The following is a 14,165-nucleotide window of genomic DNA, read 5'->3' as shown; positions in this document are numbered from 1 at the left end:
AAAGATGCATGTTAAGTTCCACTGATGATCTCCCTCTTCTGTCATTTTTGTGGAATCACAAAACTTTCTCCCCTATACGGTTCTCTGAGATGCTGAAGTACGTAGTTTGTAAAATCAAAGTGAGATTTCTGTTTTAAGGTTATTTGAAAATAGTGCTAAAGCTCTGCTTAATTTGTCTTACAATTGTTTTGTTTGGTATCTTCAATAATATTCTGTTAACATTTAAGACATGAATTACCAAATCTTGGGCAATTTATGTAGATCTCAGAAAATACTCTGTGGGATACAGATTGCAAATATCTTTGCAATCACATTACTTTTGATCTAGTTCCACAAAATATTTGTGTATTATAAATAGGCATTACTTCTATAGCAGTAATATTTGTGGTGGTGAACAGTGGTATGCTAGTTTCTAGCCACTTCATTAATAGAAACATGTTTTGCCATAAAAACATACTAGCAAAGAAGTAGTGCAATTGGAATTGCTTTATCCATAACTGTGGATTCACATTTTTATGTGCTGGCAGTCATCCAATAGAGCAGCATTTCTTGCGCTGTTACAGCAACAATTAACTCAATGGTAGCCAAAATGAAACAGATTTACACATCTCTGGAAATCACTGAAAGAGGAACTTTAAAGATGCTACTTAGTATATACCCCATATTTTTTATTTCCGGTCTGGCAAAATAGATGTTTTTAAAAGAACATCCTTTATGACCTTGAGTATCTAAATAGTCAGATTTGTCAAGTTCAGCAGAGAACATTTTATATATTGCACTGTGTTATATTGTTGCATTGTACTGCTTACAAATAATTATGTTTGGCAAAATATGTTAGTTTGTGGTGTATTTATAATGAAATAAATGAGTTTGTTGAGGAAAATATGAAAATCATTATTTCATATTAATTCTGTGAATAGTACTTTAAAATGAGCTATATCTGTTTATTGTTAGCAAATTTAATTCCATTATATTTAGCACTTCTTTCTCATAGTCTGTCTAATTTTAATACACTAGTTGGCCAAGTTCAGATTTTTTTCTTCTTTTCTTTTTTTTCGGTTGCAACATGTTGGAAGGTGTTGGGAGTCAGCTGGAAAGAGCCCCTCTTTTAAATAAGTTTGGTTGTGACCTTGCAAGAGACCTATTTAGATTGCAGGAGAATAGCTTATCTAGAGGTCATGGGTCTGAACCAGGTTAATTATAGAGCTAGCATGTATAGGTTGTTTTTCTTCACAGAAGGCAATAGGGGCTGTGGTACATAAGGTAACGTTAATGATTCTGAAAAAGAATGGCAATTCACTTATACTCTGATTTTCTTTGTAAGCACAGGCATTTTCTGTCGGAAATCAGTGTAGGTTTGTTGTGTGAGTCAGGGACAACAGAAAAATCGCAAAGCATCCATTGAGCTTACTGTATAGTATTGATCTGCTGAATACATGTATTTCTTTGTCAAGAAATTGGAGGTGGATTGAAGACCGATACGTCCTCTTTTGTCTTAGATTTATAGAAGTAATTTATTAGACTATAGCTGCATTTAACACAACGTGATTGAGAACTGTGGTGTATTTTATCATCAGTGCAATACTTTGTTTTTGACAATGATTTGAGTGAAGCAAAATTCTGGTTTGATTTACAAAACAGCTATTGCGGTATTTGAAAAGATGGGCCTTTTCTTATATTAAGGCTAATATATTAATGGACCAAGTCACTCCTCCAATATGTACAGCTTGTGTTATGTGATGGATTAGTTCCTCCCTCCAGCGTTCAAAATTACCAGTGTTTCTGAATACTTGTAGATCCGGTGGTTTGATTCACTCCAGTGATGAGGTGCAGTGATTTCCTTCTGGCATACAAGATGCACAAATTATGTATATGAATATAGGAATTTATTGTGGCCTTCCATCTTCCTAAACTTGTGTTCAAAGCTTTTTACAGTCTTTGTGTATGCATTTAATATAAAATAATGAAAGGCAGGAAATTCTATATCGTAAAAATTATATGGGAGTATATCCACATTCTGAGTGGAACATGCCAGTGATGCACATCTTGATTGAAACAAATCCTCATCACACTCCTTATAAATGATAATTTTTATGAAAAAAAAATGTGCCTTGACCTGAACGTGTTTCTCTGTCCAACAAATTAAATTATACTGGTTATTTAGCAGACAATGAGGGAGAGGGTAGATTACTCCTACACAAAGAGAAGCTCCTTTTGACTCATTCTTTTAACTGTGTAGCACTTTAAGGTCTTCCCTATTTGTGTGGGAGAAGTTTCCTGTCTTACAGATGTGCATCTGAAAATGTAGTGGCTAACAGCTAACTTTTGATAAACGCGTTTATCTTGTGTTCTTGCTTAGCAACCTGAAGAAATAATCTGTTAATCTACCTGCTTTCTAGAGTATGCCTTATTCTAGAGAGCAAAATTCAATACACGCTTTTTTTTTCCTTCTTTTTTTTCCAAAATGTAGTTTTGATATTGCATGCAGTTAACTTTAAAGTTCCTAGTAGTTAGTATTTTAACCTGTTAATTTACATCTTGTAGTATCTTATGGCCAGTGGCAGTGGGGAGGGTTGATTTGTATCACCTCATCCAATTCCTCTGTAATGGGAAACACTGGTTTTCAGTCCTGTTCAATTTGCTGACCACCTTTCCCCTCCTCCCTCTGTCCCCCCCCCCTCCGGAGAGGATTGCATCCTTATGTAGTGAATTTATGCTTAATGCCATAGTCTTGCTTTTCATTATTACCCCTTGTGTGTTTCTCACAATTAACCCAGAGAATTTTGGGTGTTTGTAGGCCATGGTTTCAAAACCACTTTTCTAAATGTATAGAGGTCATTTCAAGATTTTAAATCCAACAGAGATTGATTTAGCTTTTTTCCTGGTAGGAAGGTTCCAGCCAGAATATTTCTAGATACAGTTCTAAGGTTTTGCAGTTTAGTCTTGAAAAAAAACCAGCATCAAGCATTCATTGACAGAATGATTTGCTGAAATCTTTTACCCTTAGTAGAAGAAGCCTTGCTGAGTTGTTGGTAACTTTCCATCCTGCTGTGGCTCCTTCTCCACAAGGAGATGCCTTCCCTAGGGTTATATCTGTCTTGACAGGTACATTAGAGCTGTTATCTGTTTAGTTTAGGTGTGCAATTAGAAACTGAGCCAAGTAAAACTTAAGATAAATGAAATTTGTGTGAGGTTGTTGGCTGCTACTGTGTTTGTGAAGAGTAAGATAGTCCAGTGCCAGGAAACCTATTCTGTTTCCAATTAGAAACCATAAAAAAATAAAGTAATTAGACCAAAGAAATTTAACTATGAGGAGGAAAGGTTGTAGAGATTTGTTTCATGCAATTTATGATCTTCTTGTTCAGCCTGAAGATTCCTATGCACTACAAATGTTTTTGTTTCAGGGTCAACTTTTCAGAAGCAGCAAGTCCCATTTAAAAAACATGCACCTGGTTACTGTCAGTTGTGGTGAGATATTACTGGTTGAGTTCATTGGGAGCTGAGTTTTATTTAAATGTAGATTTGAGACTCATAGATTTCTTGGCCTGCCATGAAAACTTTAACCTAGTCTCTATGTATGTACGTTTCTAGAAGCCTCTGCTTTTTTCCTCCTTCTGCTACCTGAATGTTCATCAGGAAGATGGCATATAATTGTGCCACTGGTATTCCCTAATTAGAGCAGTGAGATTTTTCATCCATCTTCCAACCAGAAGATGGAAGCAGAACTGCCTAAAGTAGTGTTGTCTTTCTACGTAGGTGTTATGGGGGGGCTGCTGTGGCCAAGCCAAGGTCCTGTTACGACTTTTTTGCTTGTGAAAGAATAAACTAACTGCACGTTGCGCAGAAAATACGTGGCTGAAGCTGGTACTAGATTGCAGATTGCTCGAGTTATTATAGTATAAAAACTGTACAGCATCCCAACATCTTGTTTTCTCCACTCCCTTTAGAGATGCTCTGATGTCGGATGTCCCTGAGGGGGCTGCGTTGAAGTAGAAAAGTTCTGATTCGGTACTCAAGTTACATGTAGGGTGTCGGTCTTTTTAAACTCTGTCTTCAGTGTCATGTGCGCTCCCTTCAGTGGAGATTCGGTAACCTCTAGGAATTTCTGCTATTGTCAAAAAGGAATCTGTTCCAGTCTCCTCCTCGTGGAAGAGTCTTGTGTACTCCTTCCACTAAAAGACTCCCGAATGCACTTCCTTCCCTTCCACCTATTGAAACCCTCCTACATCCTGATCCTGTAAGAGGCTATTCTCTTGTTTACACTTGGTAAGCAAAACCTTGCCCCTCAGCCTGCAAAGATTCAGCTGCATACCTCCCTGTGTTTGAGGGAAGGGAAGTCCTGGGAACATACAACAGAATGGTTTTTATCCTGTTTCTGTAAACTGTCTATTACTTTTGTACTATATTGTGCAATGATTATTCAGCTGAAACTTCCACACTGTCTGGTGTCATAACTTTATTTTTCTGATCTAAACTCACAGCAATTCAAGTCAGGTGATTTAAAAAAAAAATGTTGGGAAGCTGAAGGGGAAGTTGGTTATGAAATGATACTGGGAATAGACACCCCCATCCAAACTGGTGCGTCATGCCAGCTGTGGGCAAAATATGTACCAGGTAACAAAACCAACCTCGGTAAACCGTTACTAAAAAGGTGAAATGGTTTCACATCTTTTATGGACTCATTTGTGTGTATTTTGTGGCTTCCTGTAATTTGGCAGGCTACATTGTAATACATTAATAAGAAAATAAATAAACAAAATGTTAAAACAAAAGTCACATGGAATAGAGGGGCACAATTGCTAAATGGCATAAAACATCTTCCCTTGGCACTTGTCCAGTTCCCATAGCCTTTAACTGTGACTTGTTGAAATGTCCCATTACAAGCACAGCAGCATGTGAACTGCAGGACATCAGAATTACTTTTTCCCTGGGCTTTTGATATGTCAGGATTTTTAGTTTTATTACTATTCATATATTCCCTGAAAATGAAACCACTTTGTTGTTTCCAAAACAGAATCTGTCCCCTTAATGGTTTAGGAATAAGTTACTGTTTTGAGTTCTGAATGGTGGAACTTCATGTATATGCCTTGGACATTAGGTATTGGACTAGGCATTAAAAAAATACATACAAATTTTCAATTCCATATTAATATTTGCTAACCTTTTTAGGCAGTTTTCCAACCTGTTTGTGCAAATCATGCAGAATTGTCAGAGGATAAATGTCATCTAATAAAAAAGAAATCTGCTAAAATGCATATTTAATAGGAGTAGAGTTATAAATAAACTCTTTCAAAGACTGTTCTATTCCTAAGTTTATAGAACTGCTCCTGTAGTTAACCATTTGTGATTTTTTTTTTTTTTTTTAAATTGATCTTGGGTGTACTTGATTACAAATGATTGCCTTTTTTACTTACTCATGGAGTGCATGTATGCATTGCATTCACATAGGGAACCAACATGGACAAATGGGAGAAAAACTGGTTAAATAAGTTAAATGGTTGCCATGCGTAAAACAAACAAACAAAAAGTGAAAAAGCTTTGGCTGTGAAGGCCGCCTTGGATGGCCTAGAAACTTGGGTTCAGGTTGCTATGGCAAAACAACACAAAGGGACAGATCCTGCTGGCTTCGATCAAGTATCCCCATTCACTTCGGTGGGACTTGTGATGTGACTTAGAGGAGGAGGATTTTTGGCTCGCTCTGGTAGAGGAGTGTTTGTTAGCAGTGTTGTAGAGAGCTGTGCAACCTCTGGCACCGTGCATGGAAAGAGGAGGGAATTACCAGAGTCCATGTCGATAAGGAGGAGAGGAAGTGGAATTTATTCTTCAGGCAGTAAAGGAAAAGGTTAGACAACGAGGAGGATAGAGTTAAGGCAAGGGAAGAACTTGTATGGGAAAGGTAGGTCGTGATTAAAGAAACAGATGGTGACTATTGGGGAAAAGGCTTAAGGGAACAGAAATAAAAGGGGAAAATAAAGCAGTAAGAACCCAATTCAGCAAAAAATGTGGCAAATTGCTATGCTATAGAAGCCTTTAATAGGAAACAGAAACACCCCCAAATCTGTGGCTGTGGCCACCTGCAGGCATATATATTGCTAGGTTGGACTACGCAGAGAAGCTTTGAAAAAGTAGGCAAAAATAAATTTATCAGGAGAAGGAAAGTGGGTAAAAATTGAAGCTAAGGAGACCACTGATCTCAAGAAGGGTAATATGTAATAGGTATTTTGCTAGAAGTACAGAAACAGGCTGAGTAGAAAGGTGCTCAAATGCTCTGAAGACAAAACTTAATCCTAGGGTTTATACTTGGTCATTCTTATTTGTAGCTCTTCAGGCACTTTAGAGCAGAGTCCAGTCCCCTTTTTGGAGAGCGGTAAGCAGGCGTGGGGATGGATACCTTTCGGCTCGTGGCAGAACAGCGCAGGATGCGATTTCTTAGTAACAAGCCATCCATAGACCACAGAGCCTTACGTCCTGGTGGCTCCTGTCAGTGAGGGCTGGGACATCCTTAGTGGAAAGTTGGTTTTTTTAAGAGTAAGCAGCATGCTTCTAACTTCTGAATTCTTTGGTCATGTTGTACTATTAAAGGTGACTTTTTAGTTCAAAGGATAGCTTTAAAAAATGCACAAAAGACTGGAATTCTGAGGAAGACGAGTAGCAGATTTTACAAAGAAAAAATATTTCGGTTAATGAAAGGTAGAGAGATAACAGTAGTGTACTAGGGTGATTTGTGTTTTGTGCTTACTGCTGCTGGCTCTAACGAAGTCAGATTCTTTTAAATACCATTGAGTTAAGGAGCGTTGTTTGTCCTCTAGCTTGGAGTAGCAATGAGATCTGTCCTTCTGTGGATGGCCATGCTCACAGGCCAGTCAGCGTGTCCCAGTGTCCCCCAAAAGCACCATATTTTTCACTGGTTTCTAGCTAAGCTTTATGCATTAGAATTCTCATGGACATCTCCTACTTTAAATCAAATTAAAACCTCATACTTCCTCCTCTTCTTGTTCTCATGTACTTCAAAATGTGTTTCCCCCCTTTCACTCCCCCAGTCTTCTTTCAAACCTAATAAAATCTAGTAGTAGTAAGAGTCTTCCTGATGTCCCCAATAGCACTCATTTCCGATTGCATCTGCAAAATGATACTTCTCAACGAAACAGGCTCTTATGTGCTTTTAAGGCCTTCACTTTTATCGGGACCCGTGGCCTTTACGACAGCAGACTCCAGTGAAAATGACCGCAGCAGACTGTGCCTCTTAGTCAGAGTCTTCAGTGGCTCTGGCTGCAGATGCCCTCTTTAGCCAGCCTTTCTTGCAGCTTGTAGTAGTATAAAGCATTGGCATGAAAACAGTATGTTTAGTAAACCCGAAGCTCTCATGTTATCTTCTCTTCCTCTTCCTCGCTGGGATTTTTTGGTTATACTTTTAATATGCCCTTTCATGACGTCAGTTACAAAAATAGCCACCCAGATATACCCCAAAGGAAAAGATTATTCTCTCGGAAATTTCTTTTGAATCTCAAATTGACTAGCAGTTGTGTTTACTTCTTGGATAAATAGTTTAGTTCCTGATCCCTTTGCGCAACTTTCTTCTCTTATTTCAAAGGAAATGTCCCCCTATTCTGTGGACTGCCTCAACTTTTCCTAGTTTGCAGCTTTCACATATTCTTCTTGTGACAGCAGGTTTCACACTGAAGCAAAATTTGGCACGTTTTGCACCACAGCTGAATTTTTCTCACCTGTTTTCTTACTCGTTTCTCTTTGGTACTGTCAGATGGTCAGATAATAGCAACTTCATAGCTGACTTCTGTCACAGGTGAGGATGATGAGGTTTTCCAAAATACTGAGAAATTGCCTGCTTAATAGGTTTATTCTTAAATGAATTATGAGTAGCATTTTCATCTGTGCTTTTTGACTTGAATTGCTGCTGTGTAGCTGGCAGCTTGGATATCATCCATCCTAAATTAATGAAACTCGCCGTCAGTTTGTTTTTCATGTTGTCTTTCAAGGTTTGAAATTTGCCCTCCTTTTTAAGTTAGTGAATGAGTATCTTCAAGCAAGTGAGCCTTTTCTTTAGAAAGCTCTTCCTAATTTAATTTAAGTCTCCCATTATTCACCCTTCACGAGCTGGAAGAATCGGAATAGAAGCCTAGGCTTTTCGATAGTATACTGCCTGCTCCAAGTTACACCTTGTAAATGTTATTGGTCAGTGGGTTGCGGTAGGAATCAAATCACTCTTTCGTTTTTACGTACAGATGGAAATGTGTATGTATTCTCTTTCCTTTTTAAATCATCTTTCCCAAATCAAAGTCAAATCGAAACTTGGCCTTTTAACATGGTTAGGTGGTCGGCACAGAACGCTCTCAGCAGCATCGCTTTATCTCCACTTCTTTCCCTGTGCTCCCTATTTCTGCACAACTGTGTGCCTTATAAAAATGTCACTGAAGAATGAGAGGTTTGTGCTGATGGAAGAGTGATCTAAGTAATATCTTGTGTTTTCCTATTTAGTGTATTACTGAGCATATGTGCTGTAGTTGCTCTTTTTCTGGTTTCTCTTTTGTTCGTTGTTGTTGATGAAATGGTTATACATCAGTAACTCAAGTTTCAGAATGCTTATTCGTTGCCTGTTTGCACATATGACATCTTGCAGGACATTGTGATGGTCTTTTATAGCTAACACTGGCTAGAAATCTCATGGTTTGCTGTATTTGATCATTTTTCCTTATGGCAGCATTTAAAAATTGAGTTAGCAACCAAATACTCTCGCTGAGTAGATTTAGGTTTCTTTTCATCTAGAGAAATAGCAACAAATGATTCCAGCTTACGTTTGGCTTCCCAAATGATGCTCAATATCTGTCATAAATTCCTTACGGCTTGCCGTTTTGGCATTAAGCCTGTTTGATTTGGATTTTCCTGTTCAAAAACTTCTGTGTTAAAGGATTGTCCAACACTCTTGTCAACAATTTATTATTTCTGTTTAATAAAGGTTGGCCTTAATTTACCACGAAGTTCAGTATCCCTCATGGATTTGAGGGTTTAGCTATATAACCTTACACTCTAGGGGGAGATGAGAGGTATCTAGGAACTCATTGAATGCTTCCAGTAGGTTCAGGATGAATAATTTTTACAAGCCTTGTAAATTGCCGAAGGAAGCCGTCATTTTCTGAGGTTTTCCTGTTTTGAGCTGTCTCCAGCATTGGTTTTGTGTGTGTGTGTGTGTTCATCCTTTTCCATAACCTTTTTGTCTTGAAGATGAACCCATCTTCTACAAAATGTCATAGAAGAAATCTTTAGGTAAATCATGCTTGGTTGGGGTTTTAGGGTGGACTATTGGTGCTTTATGGGGCTGTGTTGTTTGTCTTGCTATTAATGACAGAAATTAATTGCAGTATCTTGTTACCTCAGTTGTGTTTTGTGATAGTGTTGTAGTCTCATCTAATTTTTTTTTAAACATATTGATCCTAACAAACAGTGGAAAGAATAGTTTGTGCCAGAGAACCTGTAAGTGATGAAAACATTCAACCTCAGTAACAGTGATATGTTTTGAGATGGAATAAGCAAAATTACACAGAACTGATGTTGTTACATGAGTGATATATAAGTAGGTATTTGTTTATTTCTCGAAACATTTTTTCTCTTAGATTAATTAATACCTATTCCTAAGTTCAAGGCAGGTTTTAAAAAGGACAATGCATGGAAGAGAACAAAAATGCAGTTTGGGTTTTTTTTGCGGCTAAGGCTATGTTAAACATCCCAGGGTAGTTTAGAATACAGGTTCTTAATTTTTGAGGCCAAGGTTTTAGGGTAGCATGACTAAGTATTTTCACAGATAGTGACAATCTCATATAATTTAATTCTGATGGAAAAGAATCTCCAGTTTGGCACATCTAATCATACATTAATCATACATAACTTTATGAATAGCAGATAACAAGATACCCAGATCTTGTTTACACTGTGCAAAGTGGTAAAGTGTACCTCTTCAGAGTCAAGAGTAAACTCCTTTTCCCCAGATTGAGTGCCAGTAGGTAGAAGGTAAAGGTTACTAGGTAGCATTACTGGAGCTACCATTTCTCTAGGGGTTTTCTTCATGCACTTGCTGTTATCTGACAATGTTTTTAAGCCACTGTAATGGCAATGTTTTAAGCCACTGCAATGAAGAGGTACACAGGGGAAAGAACCAGTTATGGAATTTCCACCTAAAATATCATGTGCCAAAAGCAAACAGGAAACAAAAGCAAATCTGCTCCTATAAGGGATGCTGAGCTTGAAAGTGAACTGCATGAAACCCCATGTTGTGATAGATATCCAGCTCATTCCTTGCCCCGTACATTTCTGTCCTGCAGAAGTGTGGTGTCTGGGTGCTCCCAGCAGCCTGCAGAGCCATCCTGGGCTCTCCCCCATGCAGGTAGGATCTGGGGCACCGCCAAGACCGCTCAGAGGTGCTGGGAGCTGAATGAAGGATCTGGTCCTGGCCTTGGGCACTGACAGCCCTTTCTTGGTGGGTAGCTGCAGCTGCCTCCGCGCAGGGCAGTGCTGTCTCTGCAAAATAACCCGTGGAGAAATTCCGCAAAGGAGTTTCTGGTGTATTCCTCGTAGCCGCAGGAGTGCTATCAGCAGGTATCTTAAAGTGCTGGTCTAGGTACAGGTTTTCCTTGTGCAGACTTTTGATCACGCACAGCATGGCACACGCTGTGTCACAGAGCCTAGCCCTGGTTTTGTCTGACTTTGTATTTCATTCCATTTTAATGTCAGCAAGAACCTTTTAAATGGTATTCATGTTGTCACGGTTTAGATTTTGGTCCTGACTCAGTGTTTTGCTATCACTTAGCCCTGTGATGGTTGTTTGTAATAGCTTGCATTGCTTTGTGGTGGGTGTGTGGTTGCTAAGGCACCATCTGTCATCTTCTGCTCCTGAAGGCTGGTAGTGAAGTAAAGTAGGTAAGATTTTTATTTCATTAAATATGATACCAGCGTTTTGGTTCCTTACCTACTTGGTCCATAGTCTCATTCTAGACATCTAGATGACTGAGAACAGATTTAAAAAAAAAAGTACAAGAGGATATTGTGCATAGAGTAAGTGTTTCCCCTCAAAAATCTGCTGCGTGCATTCTGGGGTCAGAATTTTTGATGTTTTTAATGCCTGCAGGCGTCTGTCGTATCATCGTTTATTTGTATAGCACATTTAAGTTGTTTTACTGACCTGGTGTATCATGTCTTGAAATCTCTTAAAATAAAGATTCTGAACAGCTTTGTATTTATATTTAGTATCAAGTGGCCTTGAAAAGTTCTCAGAATTTGTGATACTGAGAAATGATGAGTTAAATTTATTGTATTACTCGTAAACCAACTAGAGCACATGTGAAACATTTGTCCATGGTATAATAAAGGTAGCAGCAGATAAATAAACAAACAAATGTTTATATGTCCCAGAGAAAGTCTGAATACTTAAAATAAACACGTCTGAGGCTGTGAGTACCATTGGCAGGCTTCATCAGGACTTCAGTATTAGTTGACAGAAAGGACTCTGGGATTTCACTTCCAAGTAGATCACAACTTGCACAATGGATAATATGAAAGAGCAACAGCTGCAAAGTGCTGAAATACAGGGAGGAAAGAGTACTAAGCTATCACTACCTAGGGTATCTGGCAATATAAAATGCACTCCTCTAGTAGCCCTTTAAGAAAGAATTGTTTCTCTTGTTACAGGAGAAACAATTTAAAATATCTAGTAACATTTCCGTAAGTTATATTTGCATTAAAATTTATTTTTACTTCTTTCTGTAGGCAATTAAAAAGTCTGGAAGATTTGATTTCAAAACATACCACAAATTTCAAAGGAAGTAAATCTGCATGAAGAGCTACAAAGGGAGTTGATTTGAGAAGATACAGCGTTTGCAAAAATGTCTTCAAGTTGTGTGACTTCAGTGTTTGCTTTGATGATTTTGCGCTTTGCAGCTGCAGGTAGGTGGCATTATGTAAATCATGCATTCAGTGTAACTTATTGTATATATTCAGAATTATTGATCAAAAATACTTTTTCATCCTGGAAAAATGTAGGTCAGCTAAAGTTTATATTTATGTCTAGGTTTTATATAAAACTATTGTGATCATGAGTGCTGGTATGGTGATGTGAGAGACAATGCTGTTCCTGTAAGAGAGTCTTGCACCTATGTTCCCTCTTAAAATCATTAAAGAACTGCAGCAATGTGAATTATTTTGGTAATTTATTTATTTATTTTAAAAAATGGAATTGCATGGTGCACATATATTATAAAGGGGAAGATTTCCATGGAAGCCTTTGGGAGTGGAAGCAGGGTGGCTCTGCCAGCGTGATGTTGAGGCTGGACGATTAGCTGTGTCGAGAGGCTGGATTTATTACCCCAGATGCAGGTTGTGCAGGGTTGTGCTGGTGAAGCTGTGTTTCTTCAGAACTTGAGCTAGGGTCTCTCTACAGAGCTGGGCTGAACCAACTCAGCTCGGTGCTGCCTTCAAGGTGTATAATCTGGAATTAAATTCTGATTACTTAATTCTTCTCTATAAAAAGAAATTTATGACAAAATCCACCAAAAAATAAGTACAAAAGGTATGTAACAGATCACTGAGTCCATCATTCCTCCCATATTGGGATAAACCTCACCTCCATCATTCTTGACAGTTGTCTAATGTGTTCTAAAGTTAACTGTCAATGGTGATGGCAAAGACCTTTTAATAACAGTTGTCAGTGTTGCTGGAGCTGTCATAGGTTAGGAAGATGCATTGCCATTTATGGGGATTGTTCCTATCCCACATTTTGTCCTTGACAGGGATTTTTAAAACAGTTTGTTGCAGTAACTTGTGACAGAGAAAGCAAAGGTCTGTAGAGTTCAAGTACCTAGCTTATATTGTAGTATATATTGTATATACTTGTATATTCTTCAAGTGCTGAAGTGATTCTTCTCTATGTTTGTTTGTCAAAGTTCTTCCTGTGGTTACAAGGGGAAGCCTCCTCTTATGTGTCCAGCTTGCATACAGCATGGGTTGTTGGAGAAGAGGCCAAGTGGATATACAGTCAGTCAAAATGAGGTAGTGGGAAAAGTGGACACTGGACAGATGGCTTGCTTAAATCTGAGATGGCCTCACTGTGGAAAAGATGACCAGCTTTGGAAGAGACAGGGCTGAGCAATTAAATGTGTTACAATTTGGCTTCCTTTCATCGTCAGCATGGAAAATTATGTTGTTTCAAGCCCTTAAGCCTTGTGGGACTTTCTCTGGGGTTGACCTCCTGGAGGTATCCATCCAACATTAGTAACTTCGATTATTTAATAGTACATGATGAACTTTCAGCAATACAGGGCGTGTCTGAGTGTGTCTGCGGCTTGAGCTGAGGACATGAATGCTGGTCTTGGCTGAGAAAAGCGATTACTTGGAGCGCATCTGAATCATTATAGATGCGTAAAAATCTACTTTAAAAGAAAGTACCAGTGTAGAAAATCAGAACTGTTTTAATTGATCACAACCACAATTTCATTTTGCTGCTGAGGAGGTTGCTTGCCTAAGAAGTCAGCTTACCTCCTAATGCCAGCTTTGATTAAAACCCACTAATTTAAAAGTGTTATCAAACATAGTACTACTATTAAAAAGTTATTCAGTGTTCAGTAACCTTAGCATGTCTATCTCGAAGTTTATTGTGGTTGTTTTTGGTTTTACTCCCCAATTCTGTGTTTTCCTCTGGCAGCTATTCTTGAAACAAACTCTTAAAAAGCGCTATGGCCTTGGATTTGATCAGATGCTTATTCATAAGTAGAGTCATAGAATGATTTTGGCTGGAAGGGACCTCTGAAGTCTGGTCCAGCCCCCTGCTCAGAGCAGGGCCAGCTTCAAAGTTATTTCTTTCTTGGAGACTGATTCTTCCCACTATCTGCATGGGAAGAAGATAGCTGAAGGGAGTAGAAAGGGTCACAGTTCACTAGGGGGAGGTGAGGAAGCACTATAATTGTGGTTTCTGGCTGTGCCTGTCCTAGGGGTTTTGGGTTTTTCTTCCACGCCTTTTATTTTTGCAATAAATTCTTAATGAGAACAACTAGTTAATGTCCTTTACAGAATATCATGGGTACAGTAAGATAAGAGCAATAAAGAACTGATGGACTCTGATGGAGGAGAGAGAGAAATCTTGGGCAGATATAATTACAACTGAGGAA

At 38.5% G+C, this 14,165-nt stretch overlaps 1 protein-coding gene across 1 annotated transcript in view; it reads left to right on the top strand.

The window, feature by feature from the left end:
* The window catches only part of TGFBR3 (transforming growth factor beta receptor 3), a 121,085-nt gene that overhangs the window by 3,485 nt on the left and 103,435 nt on the right, over positions 1 to 14,165 (top strand). The window contains exon 2 of the mRNA XM_075156268.1: positions 11,773 to 11,949. Coding sequence (XP_075012369.1) covers positions 11,889 to 11,949 — 61 coding nt within the window. The 5' untranslated portion in view covers positions 11,773 to 11,888. The remainder of the gene's footprint in view (positions 1 to 11,772; positions 11,950 to 14,165) is intronic.

This window comes from Calonectris borealis, chromosome 8 (assembly GCF_964195595.1).
Source record: "Calonectris borealis chromosome 8, bCalBor7.hap1.2, whole genome shotgun sequence".
Lineage (NCBI taxonomy): Eukaryota > Metazoa > Chordata > Aves > Procellariiformes > Procellariidae > Calonectris > Calonectris borealis.
This window is presented reverse-complemented; position numbering and strand designations above follow the sequence as displayed.